The 26815-nt window shown below is 36.6% G+C and overlaps 1 protein-coding gene across 5 annotated transcripts in view; it reads left to right on the forward strand.

Moving 5' to 3' along the window:
- Positions 1-26815, forward strand: part of LOC124301850 (protein kinase C, brain isozyme) — a 48529-nt gene that overhangs the window by 14681 nt on the left and 7033 nt on the right. For 3 of the 5 annotated variants that reach the window (XM_046757358.1, XM_046757357.1, XM_046757359.1), the window contains exons 3-12: positions 8037-8068; positions 8204-8286; positions 15599-15710; positions 21914-22042; positions 23560-23713; positions 25004-25232; positions 25351-25482; positions 25583-25756; positions 25857-25948; positions 26201-26402. In XM_046757358.1, coding sequence (XP_046613314.1) covers positions 8037-8068; positions 8204-8286; positions 15599-15710; positions 21914-22042; positions 23560-23713; positions 25004-25232; positions 25351-25482; positions 25583-25756; positions 25857-25948; positions 26201-26402 — 1339 coding nt within the window. Of the gene's footprint in view, positions 1-8036; positions 8069-8203; positions 8287-11276; positions 11296-15598; positions 15711-21913; positions 22043-23559; positions 23714-25003; positions 25233-25350; positions 25483-25582; positions 25757-25856; positions 25949-26200; positions 26403-26815 lie in introns of those variants that run through there. The other 2 variants (XM_046757360.1, XM_046757361.1) reach the window with 2 other exon arrangements.

Consider the following 26815-nt stretch of genomic DNA (forward strand, 5'->3'; position numbering starts at 1 on the left):
GAACGAACGTTCAATTATTCGAGAACATGTAACCGCATTTTATATGTGCATATATATATATATATATATATATATATATATATATATATATATATATATATATATATATATATATATATATGGGGCATTCCATGTCAACTCTACCAATGATTATCCCTCACCATTTTTGATTAGCTTCAGAATTTTTCATACCGTACTCCGGTCACAAAAAATCATTTCTTCATTGTTTTCAGACCTATTTCTACTACCGTTAATTTTTTATGGTTACTCAGATTTCGTGCAACAGCGACGAAATCAACATTAAAATTATTCAAATCCATCTAAAAAAATTGGCACTCTTTCAAAGTCTCAAAAAAATTACCAAAAATTCTGCATTCAATTCTGAATATTTTCCCGCAAGGAAGCAGAATTTTCTGCTCATTTTTTGTGATTTTGAAACAGTGACAATTTTTATACAGATTTGAACAATCGTGAAGAGTTGACGGTTGTAGGAAAAAAAATCTGATAAAATTAAGAAGCACTTTTTCGTGACTGAAAAAATTGTGTGAAAAATCGAGGTGACGTGGAATGCCCCATATATATATATATATATGGCATGTGTGCGCGTGTATTGGTCGCGATCTTACAATTAACGTTTGAGTAGCCGCGAAGTTAATTGTCTAGAATGATTATACACGTTAGATGCGTGCGAGATAAGACAATATGCTTTAAGTGACGTGTTTATTATAGGAATAAATCACTCAAGCAGACTACCTTAAATTCTTGGTACGCGACTACTCGAGTAATTTCTCCTATATTTATAGCTGTAAAAAGACTCGAATATTTCGGAGGTCGGATAAATGAATGAAACGATTGCTGAAAGCGCGAGTTTAAATTACTCCATAAATATCAGAGAGAAAGAGAGAGAGAGAGAGAGAGAGAGAGTGTGAGTGAGCTATTTTTAGTCGGTCCACCGGCTCGCGTGACCCTTCGTTATATGCTGGAGTATAAAATAACGTACACCGAGAAAAATGTCTAGTTATGGTTTTGGCACTATGGGTATAATAGAGTCCTTAACTATTTTCATTTCTTACTAGTCCAGTCATTGTCGTGTACTTTCTTTTTATTGTTCTCATAGTTGGCATTCTAAATTCAAAATGGCGACCAAATCCCATCGTTGCATGTACCCGTAATTTTGGATTTTATGAAAAATGAACTTTTCTTGAACAACTCGGCTCATTTTCAATCGTAACGAAACATTGAAAAGACAAAACATGTGGGAAATTAAATTTTCTACGACTTTGATGTCGACATTTTTTTTTTTTTCTAAGATCGATAGTTTCGAATTAAACCTGAAAAAGTCGGTCAAATAAAAGTATCTCATTATCTCATTTATTTTTTACTTCAAGGCATAAATGAACATAAAGAAACTTGCGGGGAATTTGATTTTATACAATTTTGGTCTTTGTCTTTTTTTTGTTTTCCAACAGTCAATATTCAAGATCGTACGCCAATGGGAAAGAAAAATAGAACCGTCAATTTATTCACCGTTATTTCCTAAATTTAAAAACAAATGACACAACGCGATAGTTTTATTTCGCCGCTTTTTTCAGGTTTAATTCGAAACTAACTAAAGGAACTAATATAAAGAAAAAAAAAAATGTACAGACCAAAGTCGTAAAAAATTGAATTTCCTACAAGTTTCGTCTTTACGATTTTCCGCTACAATTGAAAATGGCCGAGTTGTTTGAGAAAAACGATTATTCTGTTTCAGGCAATAAGTACAGGTATAACAAAGATGCTGTAAAAATTTGCGCAGGATCGGTCTAAAAGTGCATTTTGAGATGTCGTGTCTGCACTTTTTTTTTTTTTTTTTTTTTCCATACGTTCCTATCGGACGGTACAAATTAGGTTATATTCAATATATCACGTCTCCAAAAAATTCACAAAGTTTTGTTTCAACGTCAATAAATACGATGTGAAAATTATGTGAAATTTGATTTAAACGGTTTATCTTGGAAAGAAACAAAAAAAAAAAAAAAACCACCACTCTTCACGTTAAACGACGACCCTTAAATTCGACACGTTATATTTTACTTTCCAAACCGTAGTTTAATTGTTAGAAAACGTGCTGCGCTTTCCGTTATCACCGCCCCAGCATGCATGCATGAAATGGACACTAAGGGATGAAGAGATGGATGAGAAAGTAGGAGGAGGATGAGGAAAGTGTCGGCGACGTTTTGTCGAGCACGTCTCTCTCTCTCTCTCTCTCTCCTTCCGTCTATCTATCCATCTGTCCGTATATCTATCTATCTATCTATCCGTCTCTTTCTCCGGTAGGCACATAAGCTTTCAGCCAGCAATGTAGGCTAATCGGAGATTAGTTTCCCTCGCCTCGTTCGTTCTGCACCCCGGTCGTCGCCACGCCGCCACTCGGTCTGCTCTCGTCTCTTCAGCGATACATAGACCACCCTCCTCTTCCTCTTCCTCCTCTCCTCTACCCCCCACTTTTCTCCCCGCTGCCGTTTTTCCCGGATAATAAGAAAAAAAAAAAAAAACTCTCGGCCTTTGCCTCTGCATATTACGAGGATACGCGAGAACGGCTTCCTTTCCGCTTGTGTGGTGTGGTACCTACCACATACCCCAACGTAAGCGAAATCTTATTTTTCACAACCTGTGTGGCACGTCGTATAAAATATACCGACGACAACGCTGCCGGACATTATTCGGTGTGGCGGAAAAAATTTCTAACAAAAAAATTCAAAACCTCACGCTGCTGCAGAGAAATCGCGAATTATGTACATACTTTGAATAATTTAATTCTGCGTCTCCCCGATACGTAAACGGAGGATGGAATTCTCGTGTTAAAAAAAAAAAAAAAAAAATAAAAATGTATGGTATACATTATTTAATACGGATTAACGGAAGGCCCGGATAAATATCTGTTTAAAATTACGAAATATGTACGATATAATGTAGACTTGGAAAAAAAAAAATATGGACAAGAAAAAAAAAAAAAAATTATATACGGAATACGGAAACTGTATTTTATGGCGCCAAACAAAAAGCGAAGAGTCGTATTACGATACACGGATAAATTATTTTTACACAAACCTCTAAAAATTCAATTGAATCTGTTTCAATTCTTTATGAAACAATGCAGTTTGTAATTCACAAATCGCTTCGTTCTATTCATTTCCTGTAAAAATTCGTAGAAAAAAAAAAAAACAAAATTCAAAAATAATCCTTCGCCTTATAACCGCGCATCGCGGGCCGTAAATTGCAAAAGGGCCGTTTTAGCGAAATGGCGTATAAAAATATGCGGTCATTACTTACCGCGAGGCATGGGTGTACTTTGCTAATCCGGGCCTTACAGATGACTGATATCTCATCGCAACTTATGCATGTAGGCGTAATAGAACATCGAGCCGAGAGATCGAGACGTTCCAGACTGCAATAATTTATCTTACCGTTGTTTCTCATCGTTTTTGATCGAATTTGAACGCCGGTGAAGAAAATGACCGTAATCTTTGCACAGGTGTTGGACAGGTATCCATGCCGTAAAATTATTATACAAAAAAAAACACACACATATATATGTATATACTTTTACTATGATATATGCTGAGATTTATTATAGTTATATATAAAGAAGACGGGGCACGAGACGTCTGCCTAAAACGATAACCGAGCCGTTAAATTACCCCTCCTCCTACCCCACCAACCCCTTCCATCGTCGTCGCGACGCTCTCGTAAAACGCGAATAAAAGGAGAATAATAAGAGTGAAAAAGATATTGGATATTACAGAATCTTATCCGAAGGTCAGAAAAGGTCGGCTGTCCGGTATTCGATTGAAGCTGAATTGCGGATACCAGAGGTGAAAAATTCTATCGTTTGCGGTAGAATTTTGAAAATCTTATCAAGTATACGTGTTGGTTGTATGTATCAAGTGGATGAGAAACAGATGGATACTTTCGACTGCGAGCGGTACGAAGAAACGTTTGTCAACGATTAAATTAACGCTACAATAATACGTGCTCAATATATGTACGAAACTGTTTTTTTTTTTTTATTTTGAATCGTTGATTTGTCAGTGGTTGCGTTACTCGAATCAGTTCCGGAGGTTCGTTTCTATCGACTATAGCAACAAGCGATCTCTGTTTCGCTTATCGTTTGGTACACTCGCTATAATTGGCGAAAATGACTCATATCGCTACACGTGTTCAAGGTTACGATTCCCTCTTTCTGCAATGAATATCCATGCACATCTATCCGAATATCTATCCATTTATCTCCCTACCACGATTTGATCCTGCAGACGGTATCCATTACCAGTATGTCCAAACATACGGCCAACCGGGCAGACGGCATTAGACTTTTCCTCATCTCAAATAGGTTCTGGCAAAGCGTTAGAGCGCGTGCCGCTGGTTTAACCGTGTGCAAAATTGAAAGGCTCCTGGTCAATGTGGATACACCTACCTAAGCATAAACATTAAGTATACATAAATATATACAGTTGTACGTACTATCCAACATGCACTGGATACTCGTACAATGTATACCAGGCATCGAGATGGAAGTCGCAGCCCGGTGTAAATACATCCAATTCCGGCGCACCTGCGGACCGTGCGATACGGATTACGCCTTACGCGTACGTACGTATAAACGGATAGAGAAGCGACGGAAGCTGGAAGCAGAAGCAACACCAGCGGCAAAACACGGTAAACGGGGTGGGCGGCTTCCTACGTATCAACTTTAAACACACGTATAGACGGACGCGTATCGCACACACATACATGGAGTTGTAAGAGTCGTGTGGGTCGGATGGGCACGGTTGAAAACGTGGCGGCCTGCCCGACGGTTCGCCTGAGTTGCCCTCGTATAAAGCCGCAATCGATTCCGCGGCGGGTTTCCCCCTGTTCCACCTATGTCCGTAGGTACATACCAACCTCTATTACCTCCCGTACCTCTTTCGTACGTGTACCTAAATCCATACATCCGTACATCCATGCACGTACGCGATGCTTGAAATCCGAAGCAGGTGTCGTACTATGTCGGAGGACTGCGAGTATGCGATGGCACGTTGTGTTGAACCATGTACGAGGTATGTGCGGCGGACGTTGGAATCCATGGGGGCTAGGGTCACTTTCCCCCGTATGAATTCAATCACCCGGTAGGTGGAGGTATAACGGTCTCACGGATTGCAGAGGGTCTGGAAAATTCTTCTCTTCCTTCCTTACATCCTTGCATCCGCGATAAAGGTTCCCCGGGATTTGACCTTCAGCCTTGTCTTTATCTCACTGAACACATCCCGGAAAAGTCATCTTTTTCCGTCTCTCTCTCTTATTTTTTTTACAGATCTCTTGCAGATTTATCGATGGAATTTACGGTCACGATAACGTTCGTTTATAGATTCCCAGTGGCTCTCGCTACTTTGTTGAAATCAAAACTGAAACGAGTTTTCTTCTCTGATCAAATTTTATGCGCAAGTGATACGGGAGAAACAAACGTTTATACGTCGATCGTATCTCTGGTGGAAATAATTTTGCCCGCTGGATACGGAATTTTATTTTACGATTGAGCAGAGAAATTTATGACACTCTCGTAGTTTTACACGTCACAGAATTTTTCTTAAATTATCGTTGTATTTTATAAGATAACTGTTATACAATAAGCTTGCATTTCCGCGATTGTTTTTCCTGCATCAAATATTGAAATGGATATGATTTGTTGTCGAATAATCGTAGAATTCCTAGTTTAGAAAAAATATTGAGACAAGGTGAGTTCAAAAATATACGACAGATTCTCTAAATCCGTCTAAATCATACTCAAAAGATGAGAGTATCAGTCTTCAAACGTAGACCCAAAATTCTGATAAGTATACTCGACTTGTCTACGATTAGTTTTTCTTGCGAGAGAGAGACGCGACATCTAGCGGCGGTCCAAAAATAGTATTTCATACTTTCTCCTGCACATTCGTAATCTTACCGATCTGAAATTGAATTTAAAAATTGCCGTTCGTCGCAATTTTTCGTAGAAATTCGCACTCTTTCATGAGAATTCATCCAACTCGTAAAAAGTTGTACTCTTCAACGAAATTCCAAGAATACAACGTGAATAAAAATTTAATTCGACACCGCAAGCATGAAACTGTGAACATTTCCTTCACCTTCAAAGAACATGTCTTACACATAACACACATGCCTCGTTACGCATTATAAATTCGCTGCGTGTAATCCAACCGCGTTGTCGTAAGCCCGTAAGATCGAACAAATTGCGGACCTCAGAATCGAGAATCGCCATCCGCTCATAACAGACGTGTGCCTGATTCGTTCGGTTGGATTGCCCGTGTAATCAAAATTGGAAGCTGGTGGTACGCTTATTGTAGCCAGGAGCAAGGGCGAATCCCGTCGAAAGAGGGAGAGAGAGAGAGAGAGAGAGAGAGAAGCGTATTGCGCGCGCGTGACGTCATAGACCAGGGTTGGCGGTTGTTCATGCTCGGTTGAAGATTCCGCGCAAGCGAGCGAGCAAGCAAGCGAGAACCACCCCAGCAGCAGCCCAGCCGACTCTCTTCGGGGATTCACCGCCCCCCCTCTCTCTCTCACTCTCTCTCTCTTACCTACCTCTCTTTCACTCGCTCTGCGCCTCCTCTGGGGTTTTTCTCTTTTCCGAAAACCGCCGCGCCGTTCTGGGGAAAACCCGATTAAATCACACGACTGCCCAAAGCTCACCAGTTACCCGCTTTCCCGCTTTCTCTCTCTATTATTGTTGTTGTTGTTGTTGTTATTATTATTATTATCATTAACCATAAGTACTCGATTGATATTGATCCGTTTTCTTCACAATAATTCAAACTTATGTTGCTTACATGTTGGATGCCATTGCCTCAAGGTATATAACCAAGGAATAAATAAAAATTAATCAAATCTCTCTCTGTCTCTCTCTCTCTCTCTCTCTATCCTAATTGTTCTGTGAAACTGCTATACTCTCCTGAATTTTTACTTATCGTTAGTAACTTATTCTTTTTCGATGTTATCTTTAATTTTTTTTTTTTTACTTTTACTTCTATCGTACAGTGCGTGGTATTCGCATCTTGTTTACAAATTCCTTTCTCTGCGTTGTACCTTTTGGTTATCCACTAATGTCTAACTGTATTACTCCGTACTTGCGTCAAGGCCCTGACTGGGCCAAGCATAATAAAAACCGATATCTATCTATCTATCTCCCTCTCTCCTCCCTCTTTAATTTCGTTTTGCATTGAAATTGCACGTATCCTATTACATACGTACGTATATCGAAGCATGTACTTATAATGCAACGTACACCAATTGATACATTTCATTCTCATATCAAGCGATCTTACGTTGCAGAACGACAAGATGAAATTTTTTTTTTTTTTTTGTTTTCTTACAAAAAAACTGTCTTTACAAAATTCAAATTTTAAAGCAATTGCTATTGCTTATACATATTTTCAACGACATATTTTCTCGTCCAATAGTCATCGGATCTTAACGACCGACGTGTAATATTGTTATTGTAAATAAATTTTTACAATATACCGAAGGTAGTTTGACTACTATTCTCTTGAATATAGGCAAGTATGTATGCGCGCTTACATAGGTATACACATAGCTAAGTCGAAGGGTGTTCTTGTATATAATTGATCACGTAACTCGTGTACCCCACCAACTCCTCGGAGAGTTAAAACCCCATCACGTTTTCCATCATACCGCGGCAAGTGCAATTGAAACACATGCGCGGGAATAAAAACCGACGTACTGGTACTAGTGGAAAATAAATTGATGCGATACTTTTTTTTTTTTTTTTTTTTAGGAATTAATTACGTGAAATTGACGGTTCGAAAAAATGAACGATTTTAATTGCGAGAATTGCATAACTGTACGTTTATATCAATCGTATGACTCTTTCATTCTTGTTTTCTTTCCGTTTCCGTTGCTTTGTTTTTTTTTTTTTTTTTTGTTAAAGCAACAGTCGCGTCAAAATTTATACTCCGTTTATTTGTTACATACATATATATTCGTTCTTTTTGTTACAGGGGATTCGGAAAGCAGGGTTACCAGTGTCAAGGTAAGCGAATCGTAATGTGTTCAAAGAACGACTTAAAATAATGCGGCTTCAACAACTGTTTCGGTGAAAAGCGCGTTTACAATTGACTGTAACCAGTGATAATGGTCTGCAGTCTGTGAATATTGTTTATTACAGTATGCAGTTTCGTCGTTCACAAACGATGTCACGAATACGTCACATTCACGTGTCCAGGAGCTGATAAGGGCGCCGATTCGGACGTAAGTATCAGATATTTCGTACGATTCGATTTACACCATTTTATTTTATTTTATTTTTTTTTTCTTTCTTTTTAAAAAAAACGAAACATCATCATATTGCGTATGATAGGTGTTCATGTTTGTAAGTAGAAAGAAAATCAATGCGAACGGCGGGGGGGAGGGGGGTAAATATAAATAATTAGTAAGTTTATACTTCAGGAATAACAATTGTATCATACGCGTCGCGGAATTTTATGTATTATGCTTTGTTGTAAATCTAATTAATAATTAATCAAACCAATGCAATTGAAGAAATACTGTACATAGTGCACGTAACAAATTATATATTATAACATACGTTTAACGCTTTGAAAGGGTAGAAGATAAAGAGAAAATAATTACGAGATTATCCTGAAATGATAATACCTCGTATATATATATATATATATAATTATCACGTAGGTACACGTTTAGAGTTCAGATAAACTCGTACAAACCAAACCGTTATGATAAACCTCTGATTTTTATTTTTTTTTATTTCGCACATGACAGTTATCGCAATATAAAATAAGTATTATTGGTACTAATGAGAAGCAATAATAATAATATCTGATGACGATAACTTTGAACTAAAAACACTGTTTGGACAATTAGGGATGAGGATAAAAAATAAACGAAATGAACGGAAAAATAACGACAAAACAGGATTAATACCTGTATACACATTATAGGTACAGACCTTCAATTGTTAATAATAATAAACGTCAATTGACATTGATTTGTGATTAATATCATGTTGTTGTATAAAAAAATAATGATCCGAGTATATAAATTTTGAACAAGAACATTGAATCTGTCGCCTGCTGACCATGAGTCCCATTATACGTATAACGAGGATATGGCAATTAGCCGAAGTGATTATGAGCTTAAAACTGCTTTACCAGCAGTCGGTAAGAAGGGGGGAGGATGCGGAAGTGATTATATTCAAGGAGGTTGCAGCAGCCATTATACCGCGTACACAAAGGAGCCATTCGTTAAGAAAACTCGACCGGTGTCTTCGGGGTGGAATTTTATAACAACCAACTTTCATTTCATCCATATTACATAAGTACCTAGTGACTTTTTTTTTGTTATTTTTTTGTCAAGTGTAAGTAACAAGGTATGGAATTCAATTATTGCAAGTCATCGAGACGTTACGAATAATGATTAGTCAAGGTGTTTGGAAAAATTCTTACCGTTGCTCGATTTACGAGCGCGTACCTACATTTATAATTTATATTCCAGCAATACGTGTGATGAAAAAATGGGTGGATGTTAAAAAATTCTCTTGCAACGAAACTGCTGCTCATAAATCATAATCAAATCGCAGGAAATGACGTATGAGGATGTAGTCTTACATTCGTCGTTAAAAAACAAATTCGTTAAGGTTTACACCGATCACGTATAATTATTACATACATGTAGGATAAATAAATATATTATACGTACAACTTATACTGCAGGTATCGCATGGCTGTCGCTTCAAATTTTCTGCTATCATAAATTACGTCGTATATAACCGTTGCTTGAGAAATAATTCCGCATTCTGTTGTGTGCAATTATGTAATTAACTTATTATACCTATATATATATATATATATATGGATATCCACGTGTGATGATGGCCTACGTACATGCGTTATCAACTTTATAAATACAGAGTGAAAACTTCTAACTGTATATTCATGATGGAGCCTGTTAAAAATGTTTCAAATCGTGGAAAAAAGAATGCCCTAATTTTTTCAGATTCTTACTTCATTCCCCTAGTCTCCCAGTTTAAACTAGAAATTTCTAATCATTCAAAAATATGCTCATTCGCTATATTTTGTACTGAATTTTATTTTAAAGTAATTCGTAGGCGAAAAAATCCATGATCTCGAATATTCGGTGAGATTCGTCTTCTTTTCGGCGAAAAAAAAAAAAATTCAAAAAAAAAAAATTAAACAAAACACTAGCATTCATTCAGTCAGCACTTTTACGGAATAAACCAAATGTCACCACTATACTTAATATCACAGTCGATGACGCGCCAATGTTGAGGTTATTTTTTTACATTTGTTATCTTGGAAAATAAAAAAAACTAATTAACGGAGCACACGTTTTTCATGGAACACATCATTGGTGATTTTTTCATTTTTCACTGAAAGAAAGAAGAAACTCACTGAATATTCTAGAATATTGATTTTTTTTTTTTTTTTTGCCTGCGAGAAACCATGAAACAAACTTCAGTACAATATATAGCGAATGAGCATATTTATGAATAATCTGAAACTTCCCGTTTAAACATGGAGACCCTGCATATAAAGACCGCCCTTGTGTATCACACATCCATAAATTCATTCATAAACGTAGATTACACTCACATTCAGGTGATTCCGGAATGACGTGTGGATGTGTCGTCCTGTTGCAATTTTTACAATCCGCCTTCTCGTCTGTAACAAAAAAAATTTTTTTTTAGTAATCATAGAAACGAAACGGTGATACTATAAAACGATATATTGCGGTGACGTGGTACAGTGTTACATGAAATCGACCCAGTGTGTTTCATTATTCTCGTCACTAACAGAGTTCGATGATCAGAATCCGCGAATTTGGATTACACGGATAAAATTTTCAGAAAAAAAATCCCATCGTTAGATGAATAATCAGTAATAATTTATAAGTAACCCTTGGTGGTAGGTTGAAATACAGATTCAACAATTACAACAACCTACTAACAATAAAGCGCAGTAAGAATCGTAGGGGGGGGGGGGATGAACTCGGGGTGTTAAGAGGTAAATGTGAGACAGGGTGTATGATTTTGACGCATGGGGGTTGGTGTTGATCGCGGGTGATCATGATGCGATAGTGTAATATGGTGTAATGGACGTGACACGCAGGACACCCGGACGAAACATCAGTTCAAGCAGCACTCCTACAGCGGGCCAACCTTCTGTGACCACTGCGGTAGCCTCCTCTATGGCATCATTCACCAGGGCATGAAGTGCCAAGGTATCGCTCATATACCCGTAACACCTCTCTCTGTCTCTCTCTATCTCTCTATATCTCTATCCATCTCTATCTATCTCAATTCGAGATTCATCTGTTGTGTTACCAAACCATACGTACACTTGGGCGACAATGAATCTGAGACGGCTAATTTTTAACACTAGACAGTTATGTTGGCGACACTGAGAAACCTGCAGCGCCACCGTCGGCCGAGCTAGAAACTAAATCAATCTCAATAAACTTAACGTAACCCACGACCGTCGAATCTAACCTTAGAATACGTGTCGATCTAACAAGTCATTATCCCCGCGGTATTCTGAGGTTAGATTCGACGGTCATTTGTTATGTCTGGTTTATTGAGATTGAGTTAGTTTCGCGCTCGGCCGACTGTGGCGCTGCAGGTTTCTCAGCGTTGCCAACGTGACTGTCTAGTGTAAAAAATAAGCCGTCTCAGATTCATTGTCTCCAAGTGTACGTACAGTGATATTCATGCATGCCTGCCAACTTCTCTGGCTACCTGTTTTCAGTCCGAAACAAAATGCGAGTTGTGAACAAAACAAAAAGATAGAAAAAAAACGGATAAGCGAATGACAGTTCGGAATCCCCCTCCTCTGACGAAATATCCCCGTATAAAATCACGAGGAAAAAATACCAGCTGAAGAAATATCATCGGTAAAAAAAATCCACCGGATTAAATTTTCCCGGATAAATAAGAAAAATTGATGTATAAACGATTGCACGAATATTAATAAATGTATTATAATATTGGGAAAGAGGGATTTTAGGAGGAAAGATTTTTTTTGGGGGAATTTTGGAAAAGGAGATTCTGAATGAGAACCGACAAACATGCAGTTTTTTTTTCTTTTTTTTTTTTCATACGATACAAGTACAAGTGAACTGCTTTCGAACTTTTTCCATTACTTGTGCCCTGAGAGTTTGCTTCTCTCTAAATTTAATGATTTTAGGTCAACGGGAAAATACCACGTAAGTTTCGATTTGTGACTTTGCGAGTATAAAAATCTGTGACATAAATGGTCGTATCTTTTGATCGCGTTGACTTGGAAGCTTGAATTTTTCACACCTCCAAGGGTGTACAATTGTACGTACCGCACCTTGGTATTTGATATTAATTTCAACTTGTTACCTCTACCCGTTCATGAAAAAAAAAAGAGTCTTGACGGACGGACGTACAAGAAATTGATCCTATATAAGGGTTACGTTTTTTCTATCACATTGTCAGATATGGAACTCTAAAAATGATCCAAAAAATCGCCACTCAATTTTTCACATATTTCGTTATAAAATCGAAACTCGCATTTCGTTTCGGATTGAAAACAAGTTGGCCGAAAGTTTGACGCATTGATAAATATCACTGTAGAGTAATATTAATTAATGGGTTCCCAGTGGATTTTTTTTCTTCTTCTTCTTCTTCTCGAATCAAAACTGAAACAATCTTTCCGTCCATGGAAATTTTATACGTTTACGATCAACGTATCGTTCGTTTAAGTTCTCCTGCATCATTTGAGTTAACCAGTTACAGTTTTGATATCGAAAAAAAAAAACAAGAAAAAAAAAAAATCACTCAGCCACTGTGAACCTATTGATTGCAATTACTGAGAAAAAAAAAAAAAAAAATTACCTACAAATGTCTTCAACGAGAATATCGTGCGAGTCTCTGTAATATATAATTCCTCGCGAATTGACATTCGGTTGGAATAAAAAAAAAAAGCAGTTGGAATGAGTCAGATTAGGTGCTGATCGAAGCTCAGATCCGATCTTTTGATCTCTGCACAATTGTTTACAGAAGATACTTCCCTGTCTCAGATGGATAGTGGATGAAATATATACCTAATCGAAACGCTGCGATGTTTAGAATTTAAAAGAAAAGAAACGTAAAGAAAAAAAAAAAAAAAAAACACACACGAATAACAGAGATCGGTAGTACGACAGATGAATTCGAGTGACTGATTACATAATTATTTATAAACACGCCCGCCCATACACACATACACACACACACACATACACCTACAGACAACTTTATGCTTATACTGTTAGTTTCACAAAAACTCTTCTCGTTCACACATTATTATTATTATTATTATTATTATTCTGTTATTCCGTGTTGTCTGCATTGGAAGCTGTGCATCGTACAATGTTATTATTTATTTATTTATATGGATATAATGGATTTATTAGCTGGATGATGTGTCAGTGGTGATGATAATGCAGCTTATAACTACTCTGAGGAGACTCGTCTCGTACGATCACGCAATATAAATGTTACAATTTAGATTCGTCATATAAATGTATATATATATATAAAAAAAAAAAAAAAAAAAAAAAAAAAACGTGTTATTGTTGCATTTTATTACGTAATCGAGATAAAATGAGAAATAATAATTAGTGTACGTAAACACAATTAAATAAAAATTAAAGACTATTTGTAAATAAGTATACTGAATTGCTTGTTTGTTGAAGGATGCAAATAACGATTTTATAATATAAACATTTTACATATAAAAAATGCGATAAATATCGAATGTGCATTTTTCATACATATATGTATACGTATATATATATATATATATATATATTATATATATCATATGTATTATATATATATTTGATGTCGAATATTTTTATATGGCTCGCATAGTTATGTATATATATACTGATCTTCTCACTCAACTCCTCTCACTCCTTCTGCACCCTTTTACAGATAATTTATTCAATTCTCCAATTCTTTTACGGTGTACCTTAATTCTTATACAACTGCAACAACTACTGCTACTATTACTCACTGTTATACCTACTATTGACAAAAAAATAAATAATAATAATAACTGTCTTCAGTTCCGCGTCTATTTTTCGACAAAAATTACTTCCAATGTTAGTTTCTTTAATTTTATATAATTTTTGTAATAACCCTATGCTTAAAAAAGAATAAGATAAAAAGAAAAATTAGTTCTGACAGCTGCAGAATCGAAAGTAAAAATGAACACAACGAAATATTATTACAGAGGACGAGATGAGCGACCGATTCGAATATACATTAACGCAATACGAATTGAGAAAGGCACCGATTAACATTAAGAATATTAAACTGTTGGGAAATATAATATAAAGGCGTAGGGAATAAAGAATTCAGAGTCCAGCAAGGCTCAACAATTTGAACCTATAGGATGTACCGACGTAATCGAAAAAATTACGAGACGAAAAGTAAAACATATACATATGGTGTGATATTTTGCCGGTGTAACGTTATAACATTAAAGCTGTTATCGTCATCTTTGAATCGACTGGTTTGATGGGAGAGATTGATGCGTGATAAATGGTCACAATGTTTCATTGTTTATTTAACAGGATCATAATTTCGGAGAACCGTTACAAACGGCGGTAAACCAATATCTCGTATACATGTAATTTCAAACATTATCGCATATACCGCACGTAATATCATATTCAAGCATACTTCGCCTCATTGTCAGTGGTACAGTGTGTAGAATTTACAAATAGTATTTAACGGAAAGAAAAAAAGAAAAAAAACTTGAGGAATGATATAAAACACGAAATGATTGTAAAATTTTTACAGCACGTTTCAGAGAAACATGCCTACCCAAGGTAAGTGTGCCATGAGTTATCGAAACGTTTATACCCAATGATATTTTACAATGACAATTTGTGGAAAAAATATTGTAATTTACTCGACGATTAAAAACCAATTGGTTGCAGAGAGTTAAGACACTAGAAGTTTGTTTCGTTTCGTAAATTTTGTAACCGAAGAACGGTGAACAATTGGTAGAGGTTCGATAACTGGTACACTTACTTGATATTGTCCAAAGAAGAATAGTAGAAACTTTTATACACGTTAAGCGTTACGTGGTAGTAAAAATACCGACGGCAACTTGCAATCTTGGCCAGCCTCAGACTAGGCTGTTAATTGTGTGCTTGGTTATACACGGTGCGGATTCGGTCTCTGTAATCTTAACGATATAAGCAGAGTCGTCGAAAGGGCGCTTGGTGAGGGTCGATACCACAGTCAAGGGTGAAAAGAGCGAATGGGAGGCGGTAGAAACCGCTGACTGACAAGTTCCAATGTAGATATGAAAAATGCGGGTAGCAGTGATGGTCCGATGAGGCGAGAATGACAAGGTGATGGTGGAGGTGGAGGTGGTGAAGGAGGAGGAAATTTAGAATTTGTGGGGATGATGATGATGGGTGGTGGTAGGCATGTGATGATATTCCATGTGTGATATTCAACGGTATGAAAAACCGGGCCTGGGTCCCGTGTTTGTGTTCTCAGGCCGTGACCGCGCATCACAAATGGGAGGTGTTCACCTACCTGACGCCGACCTTCTGCGACCATTGTGGTTCGATGCTGCACGGCATCACGCATCAGGGACTCAAATGCTCAGGTAGTCACAGCTGACCAATCTCATCTATACACACAACACATAATACACTGCACTCGTGGATACGTATAATGATGATGATGATGATAACGATTGCCAGCCCTAATGTATACCATTAGACAACCTTACGCTGAGAAAAGTTTCATTTGTTTGCAGTAGTTAGAAAAATTGAGTACTCTACTTTTTTTAGTCAAACGAGGCTTTAACGTTAATTTATCGTTGCGCGAGCGTTAAATTTTCGCAACAGTTGCCAAGAAAATCTAGCAACAGCGATCGAAATGAGAAAGACCAGTAACGGATACTAGACTTTGTGGTAAAGGATAGAAAACTAATTTTCATTTTGTACGTAAAAATGCATTTTTTGATTGTGGTAAGAAATGAAAATAGTTAAGGACTTGTGTATTCGATGCTTCGTGGTACAAGAACCCGCAGATCGTCAAACAACGTTACAGGTGGTATAATTACACCGATTACAAATCAAGTTGCATAACGTAATGCAGTTCGGAGCGAAACTGGGGATCATCTTATTTTTAGTTTTTCAATAAGCCAACGCTGATTTCCATGCGAAGGTTGAAGTTGGTATCGTTACTTTGATATGATTGGATGCATGGTTGAATAAAATGGTTACTTGGAACCTCAGGATTTTCTCAAATTCAATCGTTTTCATAATTTGCAAAAGTCGAAACTCCTTGAAAGTCTTTCTAAAATTGTACGAAACCTGATTGTTTCTTACACGATGTTGGGTTACGTCAACGTTACCAACTTCAACCTTTCGTTTCCATTCCATTCCATCCGTACCACGGAAAAGTTTAAATCCACAGAAAACGTTCCTATCCGTGAATGAAACTTTCTCTCACAAATTAAGATGGTCTTGATTGACGCAAGGAAGGTATTACATAATCCCAGATTTCATTTTTTTTTGTAATATGTTACAGTAGACTGAAAAGTAAGCTACACATTTCTTTTTTTTTTTTTGTTTTCATTTTTCCAACCGAGATAATTACATTTTTCAATATTTTTTCAGGTGAAACTGCCAAATAACTTCTCGACGTATCGCCTTACTTTTGAGGGTGGTTCCACCCCCTTAAAAAGAGTTTAATTGAATGTGTCGTCACAGTTTTCAGTCTACAATAAAATATTAAAAAAGAAATCAAATCCGAGAGACTTGACTGTAACCCTGAAGTAAGGTTCAAAACGCACCCCTTCTCATTGCATCCACACTCTATAACAAAACCCATTTTATCACGTCCCGAGTCGCACTTCCAACTTAGGATAGAATTAAGTTGAATAAAAGCAGTCTGTAATATAATTGTTACCACCGCGTTTACCGAAATTCATCAGTTATTCAAAGAGTCAAACACCGTGTACGTACAGTTTGCTGTTCGAATAAGTTTTCGAAGATAATATGCCAGGCTAAATACGTACGCACAAATCTACATAAATATCAAACGGTTATGAAATTACGTTCGACTCATCATTTTTCATAGGTACGGACGGCTTAATTATTTATTCATATATTCGTTATACACGCATCATATACACACACATGCATCGTTGCTTTCGTTATTGTTGTATACCCGCTATTTATGTTTTTGTGCTATGGTTAACGATATTATAAACGTGCAACAGCACGCACGTGCGTACGTACGTCATACTTGCGTAAATTTTATCAGTCATGCGTATAGATTGCATTATGGTTTTGAAAAATTACGACTATATTTAATTACTCAAATAGCTCAGGTATGAATTGTTTCGCCTACGTAGAACGCGTTTGGATATTGTTGTTACTTTGTCCTTTTCTTTTTTTCAATTATTTATTCATTGTTAGTTCTTCTTTTCTTTCTCTAAATCCCTTCCATTAAACTTCTCTTGGTTTTTGATTGTGAAATATACGGTGTATTTATATATATATATACACAAAGCTGCCATGTTTTCCAGATACGCCTGAAATTATTATTATTATTATTATCATCATCATCATCATCATCATCATTATTATTATTATTATTATTACACGTTATTATAGGTGTAGGTATGATAAACGTTAGAACTTGTAGGTCGTTTGGACGATATCGGTATTTCGAATTTCTTAGTATCGCACAGGCCTTGTGATTGCGTAACGATTCGTACATTATTTGTGTAACACGAGATTATATATTAATGAATCGTAGTTCCAACCCGCCAACTTTCCCTACGACATTTATATACATACGTATATACGTACATGCGTTATTGTACGTACCTACGACTTGCAGCAAACTTTAAACGCCCCGTATTTAAATGTCATATTAATCACCGTATTCCCATTCACCCTTTGAGTCGCACATTATTGTTCTTATTCAAATTTTACAAAAAGATTTTTACAATACGGTTTTTGGGGTCGCTGATTGGATTCGCCATAATGAATTTTCAAATTCCGATTTCAGATTCAATTCATAATTTATGTAAATCGTGTGATACGTGTGGAAGGGTAACTTTCTCGGAGATGAATTATTCCTTCAATTTTCACGATTGTTTTTGACTCAATTTGTTTCCAACAACGATAATTTACGTTACATCGCAATAATTACTCTCGAGTATCGAAAATCTATTGGTATACTATTAGATATGGCAAAAAAAAAAAAAAAGAAACAATAAAAAAATACGCGTACCACTACGACTCAAAGGGTTAATAAGAATACCTCTTGCATACGAAATGTCACCTCTTCGACTCAACTCGTTCATCACGAGTCTCGATTGATTCGTTAAGAGATATATATATATAATATATAGTGCATGCCCCAGTTTTGCATATTATACGCATTACATATACCGCATATTACGCATAATCAATAACGACAAGTGCAACCGCAGTTCTCCGGTATTTAGTCGCGCTGAGAGAGAATTTCTATAATTCCAAGTTTTCACAACAACCGATATATTTGACGATAATCCATCAGGATCGAAAAAATAATCCCTGACACGTTAGATTTATGCGTGTATAAGAATTCGAAAAATTCGTCACTCGAGCGCAAGTGAAATTGAGAATAATATACACGTATTGGTAAAAAAAAAAAAAAAAAAAAAAAGGAAAGAAAGAAAACGATTCATTTCCAAATTCGAGCAAACAGCTCAAACGGCTCGTGTACAATAAAAACGGCAATATGTGTGAACACGTGTGACGTGCACTTTGACCCGAACCGTCCGGCGAGCTTTCACTGTTATTAATGAATCGAGACCAAAGGCAACTGTTCATTTATGGGCACATTTCGGAAACGTTAGCGCGGTTCGTTGGGCAATCAAATGAGTTTCATAGAATCCAGACCCAAGATCTATAAAAATAATAATATCGTGTTGAGAGTAATAATAATTAATTCGCGATTTACGATTGGCCAAAGAATGATTAACATTCTGCTGAAACGTACGAAATAGTACTAGAACTAAAAATTAAAGGTGTGGGAAGAACATCTTGGACGGTGTAAAATCATACCTACTTCTCTTTATGCCACCATTTTGTTATTAATTTTAATGAAACAATTCTAAAATATTCTGGAAACTATAAATAATAAAGTCCCAAAACTCAAATTTCTCCAAGCGTTTTAATTTACTTTGAAAAAACAAAAAAAAAAAAAAACTTAAAAATCGTAATGATATCAGACCGTCCGAGCTGTAAACCTCCCCCTTCATAAATACGAGATCGTGATTAAAAATATACAAATTATCCCTTTCCCTGTATTGTACTGATTTTGCATTACTTTACACTTTTCAAAACTTTCTTGTAAACAACTTTCAACTATACATCCAACATTATACCTACCACTATCGTACACGTATGTATGTATATTATTATAAAATTTGACTGTCCGTTGATTCTCTCTAAAAATCGAAAATAAAAATGAAAACGAAGTGAAATTAAATAAACATATAATTCATAATTATTACGTATTAATATAGAGAAGCATGCGTTTGAGGTAGAGTAATGTTTCTTTTTTTTATTCTTCATTCGTAAGCTCGGTTCTTACATTGTGCAACCATAGAAAGAAAAAGAAATGAAAAAAAAAAAAACCAACCTTTTTCACTCTTCTTCTATTTATTCAAGTTGACAATTATTCTTTCGCATGATATATAATTATACGTATACGCGTATTGCAGGTATTATAATATAATACAATAGTAATATATTTACACGTTGGACCTTTTTGCAGGTAATTAGTTCCCAGCTCGGTTCCCAGATATATCTACAATATATCTATATTGCAATGTACAGGGTGTACCAATTTAAAAAAGACGGATTACGTTTTTCATTCGACGAAAAATTTTTCGATTCGAAAATGTGTCGTACAAAAGCTTTACGGTTTCAGAGAGGGACACGTAAAGAACTTTCTTTCAAGCGGTCCAGAGTCATAACTGGTGATATTGTGGAGGACGGACCATTTTTTTTTATTTTATTTTTTAAACGAAATCACACATTTTTGTTCCAACTAAATTGTTACTCATTTGAAAATGTACAACCTTGTCGGAAAGTTTTCTTCTTTGTAAAACGAATAGTCCGTAAGATACAACGAAAAATCAAACTCTGCAAGACACGAAGAGGTTGGAAACATGATGAAGAGCGATTCAACAAGCAATCCATACGAATTCACCTCCCCGTGTTTTACAGAATATGATTATTTGTTGTATATCGGGAACTTTTACCTTTGTATCAAAAAAAAAAAAAAAAAAAAATTTCCCGAGAAAGCTGAACATTTTCGAATAAAAAATATTCCCGTTGAAACAAAAATATGATTCCGTTTCAGAAAGAAAAAAAACAAAAAAAAAAAAAAAAAACTACCGATCCATCCTCCGCAGCGTCATCAAAAATTTCCTCACGTTTCCGTCGTAGGACGCATTTTTCCATCAAACAATTAGGTCGGCTGAAAACTTAACGCGTTTATTAAATTTCAACACCCTGTACATGTGTCGTATCGCTGTAACTTTTTGGCCAGTGGTGAAAAAGTTCCGAGGAATATCTGCATATAATTGTGTAATAGTAGAAAACAACCGGTTGACCGGATGTCGTATATTTGTTTTTGCAAGAGGATCGGAGCTGCTCTTTTCATTCGTTTTCCGGATGCGGCTGCAGTGTAATTCGGTATATATATATTTCTAGTTGTTTAATTTTCTACAATTTTTCAAAACCAAAGGCTCGATTTGAATTCTATATCAAATCGTCGCAAGTATTTAATACGACAAAATAATTTTCTTGAATCAATAATTAAGTACGCCGTTCGCCCCACATTTGACTGTAACATTTAATTGAATGAAACGAATATCACTTAATTCGAATACTCCTTTCCGTCTGTGTATAAATATGATACCGCTATTCTAAAAACTGATCATTTCCCACGCCACTGCAGCTGCCGAAAAAAGAGAATAGGATTTTTAAATTGCCGATTGAAATACCGACCATTATGCGCTAAAAATCTCTTTCGATTACTCGGAATATTATTTTAACGCGTATTTGTGCTAAATTCGTGCTCCATAGAATTCGTAATTACTATACGTCACAAATTTACACGCCAGTCATGGTGCGGAATTTAAATCCATGTAAAATATCAGACCTCCTCTTCGTCTTTTTTTTTCCATACCTCATTCTTTATACCTCACGTAAAATATTATACATAATATATGTAGTTATACCTCGGACACTGTATTTCCAACTGTCAAAGGTCAAGTAAACATTTTTAACGATAATTGTGTTTCATATCCCGCCACGAAATGACAGATAATTACTGTAGTTACATGTATAGTCTCCTTTGTTTACCAAGCTTAATTTTCCCTGTAAGTCATTTTCAGATCTTGATTTCTCAAAATTATAAAAAAAAAAACAAGAATATTATCCCTATTATTAGACCCCCCCCCCCAAATTTCTCTCTTCCGAAAGACTTTCTCCGCAACGACGTGACTTTTTTTTTTTTTTTTTTTGTGTTTTTCCTCTCGTCCATCTTTCTCAACTTTTCGAAATTTCTTTATTCTCAATCCATATGATCTATTCGCCGAATGCGACACGAATCATTGATTTTTGATCGAAAACTTTCGATCCGCATAACGAGAAGAATTTCTTCGTATGTACGTTTACTTCTAAAGATATAAAAACAAAAAAAAACAACCAATTGTCGCAGAAACTCGTTCGACGCATTAAAATATTGTCTCTTCTTTTCTCTCTTATTCTATATAAATATACGCAGCATGTGACATGAACGTTCACAAACGATGCGAGGAGAGCGTACCGAATCTCTGCGGTTGCGATCACACCGAGCGTCGAGGTAGAATTCAGCTCCACATCACCTGTATCGGCAACAAACTCACCGTCGAAGGTTGGTATTGCGAAAATAAAAAAATTGAGTAAAAAAAAAAAAAAAAAAAAAACTACCAAGCGTGTTCTTAACGAGAAATATAATTTTTATTTATTTTTTTTACACACGTTACGCGGAGGGTGAACTTTTTCAATCTCTTCCTCTCGTCGTACATACTTACAACAACAGGTTACATAATTAAATACAAGTCCGACGATCCGCGGGAGTCTCGTTGAGGGGAGATATTTAATCGGTATATTATTAATATGACAAGAGACTCGAGACGAGCTCACCCTAAAATGTTTGGTAAAAATTTGTCAACGTGCACACAGAGTAATATAATGAACCCGGGATTGCTTTGTTTTTTATGCATGGTGGATTATTTCTAACGATGCCAAGTCGAGTCGAGTCGAGTCACGAGGTCCTTCCTTTGACGTCGAACGGTTAGCCTTAATTTAGGTTTTGTAGGACGAATATAATGAAATATGGAATATATCACCGTATACCCAACTATACGCGTATTATGAAAGAACCGCAAGCATTTCATTCCGTGGATCGATCGCGTGTCTGCCTATCCCGCGTTTTTTCACTTTCTTTTTCTTTTCTTTTCTTTTTTTAATCTTGTATTATTACGCAGTACTTCGCTTTAACCCTTTGAGTATATTCAGATAACTATGAGAACATTTCACAATTACTCACAATTCTTGAGAGTAATTAATGCGACATAATGTGAATTGTTGTTAGAAACAAATTGATTGAAAAAAATCGTGAAAATTGAAGGAATGTTTCACATTTCCGAAAAAGTTACCCCTCTACGCGTGTGCACGTTTTAAATAGATTATAAATTCTTGGGATCGCTGATTACGAATTTGAAATCGGATTTTGATAATTCAAGACGGCCGATTCAATATGGCGGACGAAAATTTTAAACTCGATCGGATCCGGAGGTAAAACTCTGTCCAGGGGTTTTTGGGGTCGCTAATTACAAATGCGAAATCGGATTTTGAAAATTCAGTACGGCGAATCCAATCAGCGACCCCGAAAACCCCTGGACAGAATTTTTTTTGACCAGATTCGATCAAATTTAAAATTTACGGCTGCCGTATTGGATCCGCCATCTTGCATTGCAAAAATGATTTTTGAAATGAAAATTCGTTTCAACGTCGAATATCTCTGCGTATTATTCTTGGTCAAATATTTGAATAATATCTACGAAAAATGAATTTACAAACGTAACATAGTACATATTTACGTTATACTTATATGTATACACCCAATGTACATCTGCTTATTTATACCTATTCAATTACCGTCTGACGAATTACACGGTACTTATGATATTTTGTTGGTTTCCTTTGAAATTTACTTCTCAACGAGCCTACGAATTCGGCTCAGCTCTCTCTCTCTCCCTCTCTCTCCCTCTCTCTCTCACCAAGACCGAAATTTAAAAAGATGGAGAAGTCTTGGATAACATTGATGTAAACGTAATATTGCGCAGTTATTTGTTCAACTTGTTCGTTGGTTTTGTTTATTCACAGTAAAACAGGGGAGAAACCTAATCCCGATGGATCCAAACGGGCTGTCGGATCCTTACGTGAAATTGAAACTAATTCCCGACTCAGACAACGTAAAGAAGAAAACTAAGACAATCAAATCTTCGCTGAATCCTGAATGGAACGAAACGCTAACTTTGTGAGTAGCTTATAAATTTAAAATATACGTACATCTATAAGTAACTTTTTTTTTAAAACTCTTGTTCGTCGTTTGCGGTTTCAATTTTTATTCTCATCTTCATCTTCGCCTTAGCACCGAATCGGATTGAAACGAACTTCGAGGTATTATAACGTCGAATCAGTGAATAAAAAGAGTGACAAGTGTTTCAGATATAATCTTAACGATAATTGATCTTCAAATAATAACTTCTCTGCCATTGACCAAGTATGAAATAAAACGGATTACGTAGTCTTCTCCCATCTAAATATCGATCGTATAACCATTTTGATGGTCAACCTTCTCTTTCGAATCGATATACCTACTCGAATCAAAGCTCAAGGGACAAACGTGATCGAAATTTTTTATTCACTCCAATATTTCCTAGTACAAGGGGCCAATTTTGCCCGCATCTTACCCAAACGTAAAGCATAACAACGATGCCTCCGGAATAAATGCATTATCAGATTATCTAGGCTGTACAGTAGAGCTATTATACAGGTCATATGTTATACAGCCATTATGTTGACTGTCTTCTCTGATCCAATTACCCCGGTGGGTGAATGTGTTAACACGTACACACTTTACCACATAGGAAACACCCGTTTGTGCCTGAGATGTGCGCGAACACCGAGTCACGTACGTATGTACATGCAAAACACATGCATGTGCGGATTTATTAACACGTCTATACAGATATTGGCACTTGACCCAGTTCCGATAATTTTCTAATTTTCACCTCTCGTCGTTCCGCACTAGTCGGCATATTATCGGGCATTTCACTTTGGCTCATTGTCAGAGGCAGTCATCCGGCTATATTAAAGACAATGGAATTAATCAACCGCGATGATTTTAGAGGTTGTTATATGCTATTGTTTATCAAGGTTTCACCCACGGCACCGCCGGAAGAAACCTCACGCATCAGTGCTCGGCGGTGTTTTATCTTGTTCAAACGACACGATGTTAATGTTCAAAACTTGTACGCGCGATGCAGAGAATTTTTTATTCATCTATTTTTTTTTCTCAACCACCCCGGTATAGTTATACAGAGAGTTCTCCGTACAGATCCCGATACCGACATCTTACCGACGATCGATAAAAAAGGGTTTGTGTCTGAGCTGTGAAGCGGGTAAAATGTCGGTCAAATGTCGATATCGGGATCTGTAGGGAGAAATCTCCACAATACTCTACTCACTGCTTTTTTCTAACCCATTTATAAGTATGGAGATGATCAAGTTTGATCAAAATTTTCACAGTCAGATGATATTACAGTGAGCTAAGACCGGAAGACAAGGACCGTAGACTTCTATTAGAAATATGGGATTGGGATCGTACTTCACGCAACGATTTTATGGGCTCTCTATCCTTCGGAATATCGGAGATCATCAAGGCACCCGCCTCCGGATGGTTCAAACTACTGACCCAGGAGGAGGGCGAATTTTACAACGTCCCGGTACCGGAGGAAGGCGTTGACCTTGCCGAGCTGAAGACCAAAATGCGGGTTGGATCAATTTTCCCCTAATTAATTCGCGCGTTATAAAAAAAAAAAAAAGAAAAAAAAATAATGGAGAAACGTGTAATTTTACAGTGTTTAAAATCGCCTCTCGCGTTGCTTTCAGAAGACATCCGTCACCAAAAAGACACCAATGACACAGGACAAGGATGTGCCTCACAACATGGGAAAGAGCGACGTGATACGAGCGACAGATTTCAACTTCCTTATGGTCCTTGGCAAAGGTAGTTTTGGAAAGGTAAGACGCGAAGAATAAGTAATCCAAAACCTTTCGACTATCGAATGATTAAATAACGACGATTCATCGCCGTTTCCGTATCTCTTCTAACATATTACAGGTAATGCTGGCGGAAAGAAAAGGGACCGACGAGCTGTACGCCATAAAGATATTGAAAAAGGACATCATCATTCAGGACGACGACGTTGAGTGTACAATGGTCGAGAAGCGAGTCCTGGCACTATCCAGCAAACCACCGTTTCTCGTTCAGCTTCACTCGTGCTTTCAGACGATGGTTCGGTTTGTTATAAATACGCCCAATATTGCACCACCCATTGTTATGTGCTTAGATGTAACGGACACAATAAGTATTCAAACTTTTTGAAATATAACAGGACCGATTATACTTCGTCATGGAATACGTGAACGGTGGTGATCTCATGTTTCAAATTCAGCAGTGTGGAAAGTTCAAAGAACCAGTGGCCGTGTAAGCAACCCGATAGTCGCGGTACACTGTAAAAAAAAAAAAAATGCGGTGTGGACTTTTGTAGAATATTGTTTTCCCGTCAATCTAACATTGTTAAACAGTTGAATAAAGGTGTTGAATAGTTGTCCACACCGGGAACAACTATCGGTCAATTTTAACACCGCCAATTTTTTACAGTGTACCTACAACTGCGTTAACTGTTTTGTTAGTTAAAATTTATCCCGAATGATCGTCGAAACAAATTATCCACAGATTCTACGCGTCCGAGATCGCGATTGGTCTGTTTTACCTCCACGCGAGAGGAATCGTTTACAGAGATCTGAAACTTGACAACGTTCTGCTGGACCAGGACGGTCACATTAAAATTGCCGACTTTGGTATGTGCAAGGAGGGAATAACCGGGGACAAGACGACCAAGACTTTTTGTGGTACACCCGACTACATTGCGCCGGAGGTTAGAAGCCTTGAACCGCATACCCCGGTGGATGTAATTTATACGCAAAATTGCAACCAAGTGGAGCAGTTCGTTGAAACAGTTGTAGGAGATATTCGAAAATCGTAAAAAAGCTTACAACGTTGTGAAAAATGGTCGATAATCGTAATATTTTGCACAGAAAATTACAAATTTTTACGAAAAATTATAAAAAATATACAATCTTCTATAATTTTCTTATAAAAAAAATTCTAGTATCTTGTACATTTTTTTTTTTTGCTGATAACAATACAAATTTTCATGAAAATCTACTATGCATATTTACAATTTTGTACGAAAACAATTTTCTTGAAAGCAAAGAATTCTATGAAATGTCCAAATTTCTCTAAAAATTTGGCAAAAAAAAAATTGTAAACATCATTTTCACCAGGGAT

Source organism: Neodiprion virginianus, chromosome 4 (genome assembly GCF_021901495.1).
Source record: "Neodiprion virginianus isolate iyNeoVirg1 chromosome 4, iyNeoVirg1.1, whole genome shotgun sequence".
Classification (NCBI taxonomy): Eukaryota; Metazoa; Arthropoda; class Insecta; order Hymenoptera; family Diprionidae; genus Neodiprion; species Neodiprion virginianus.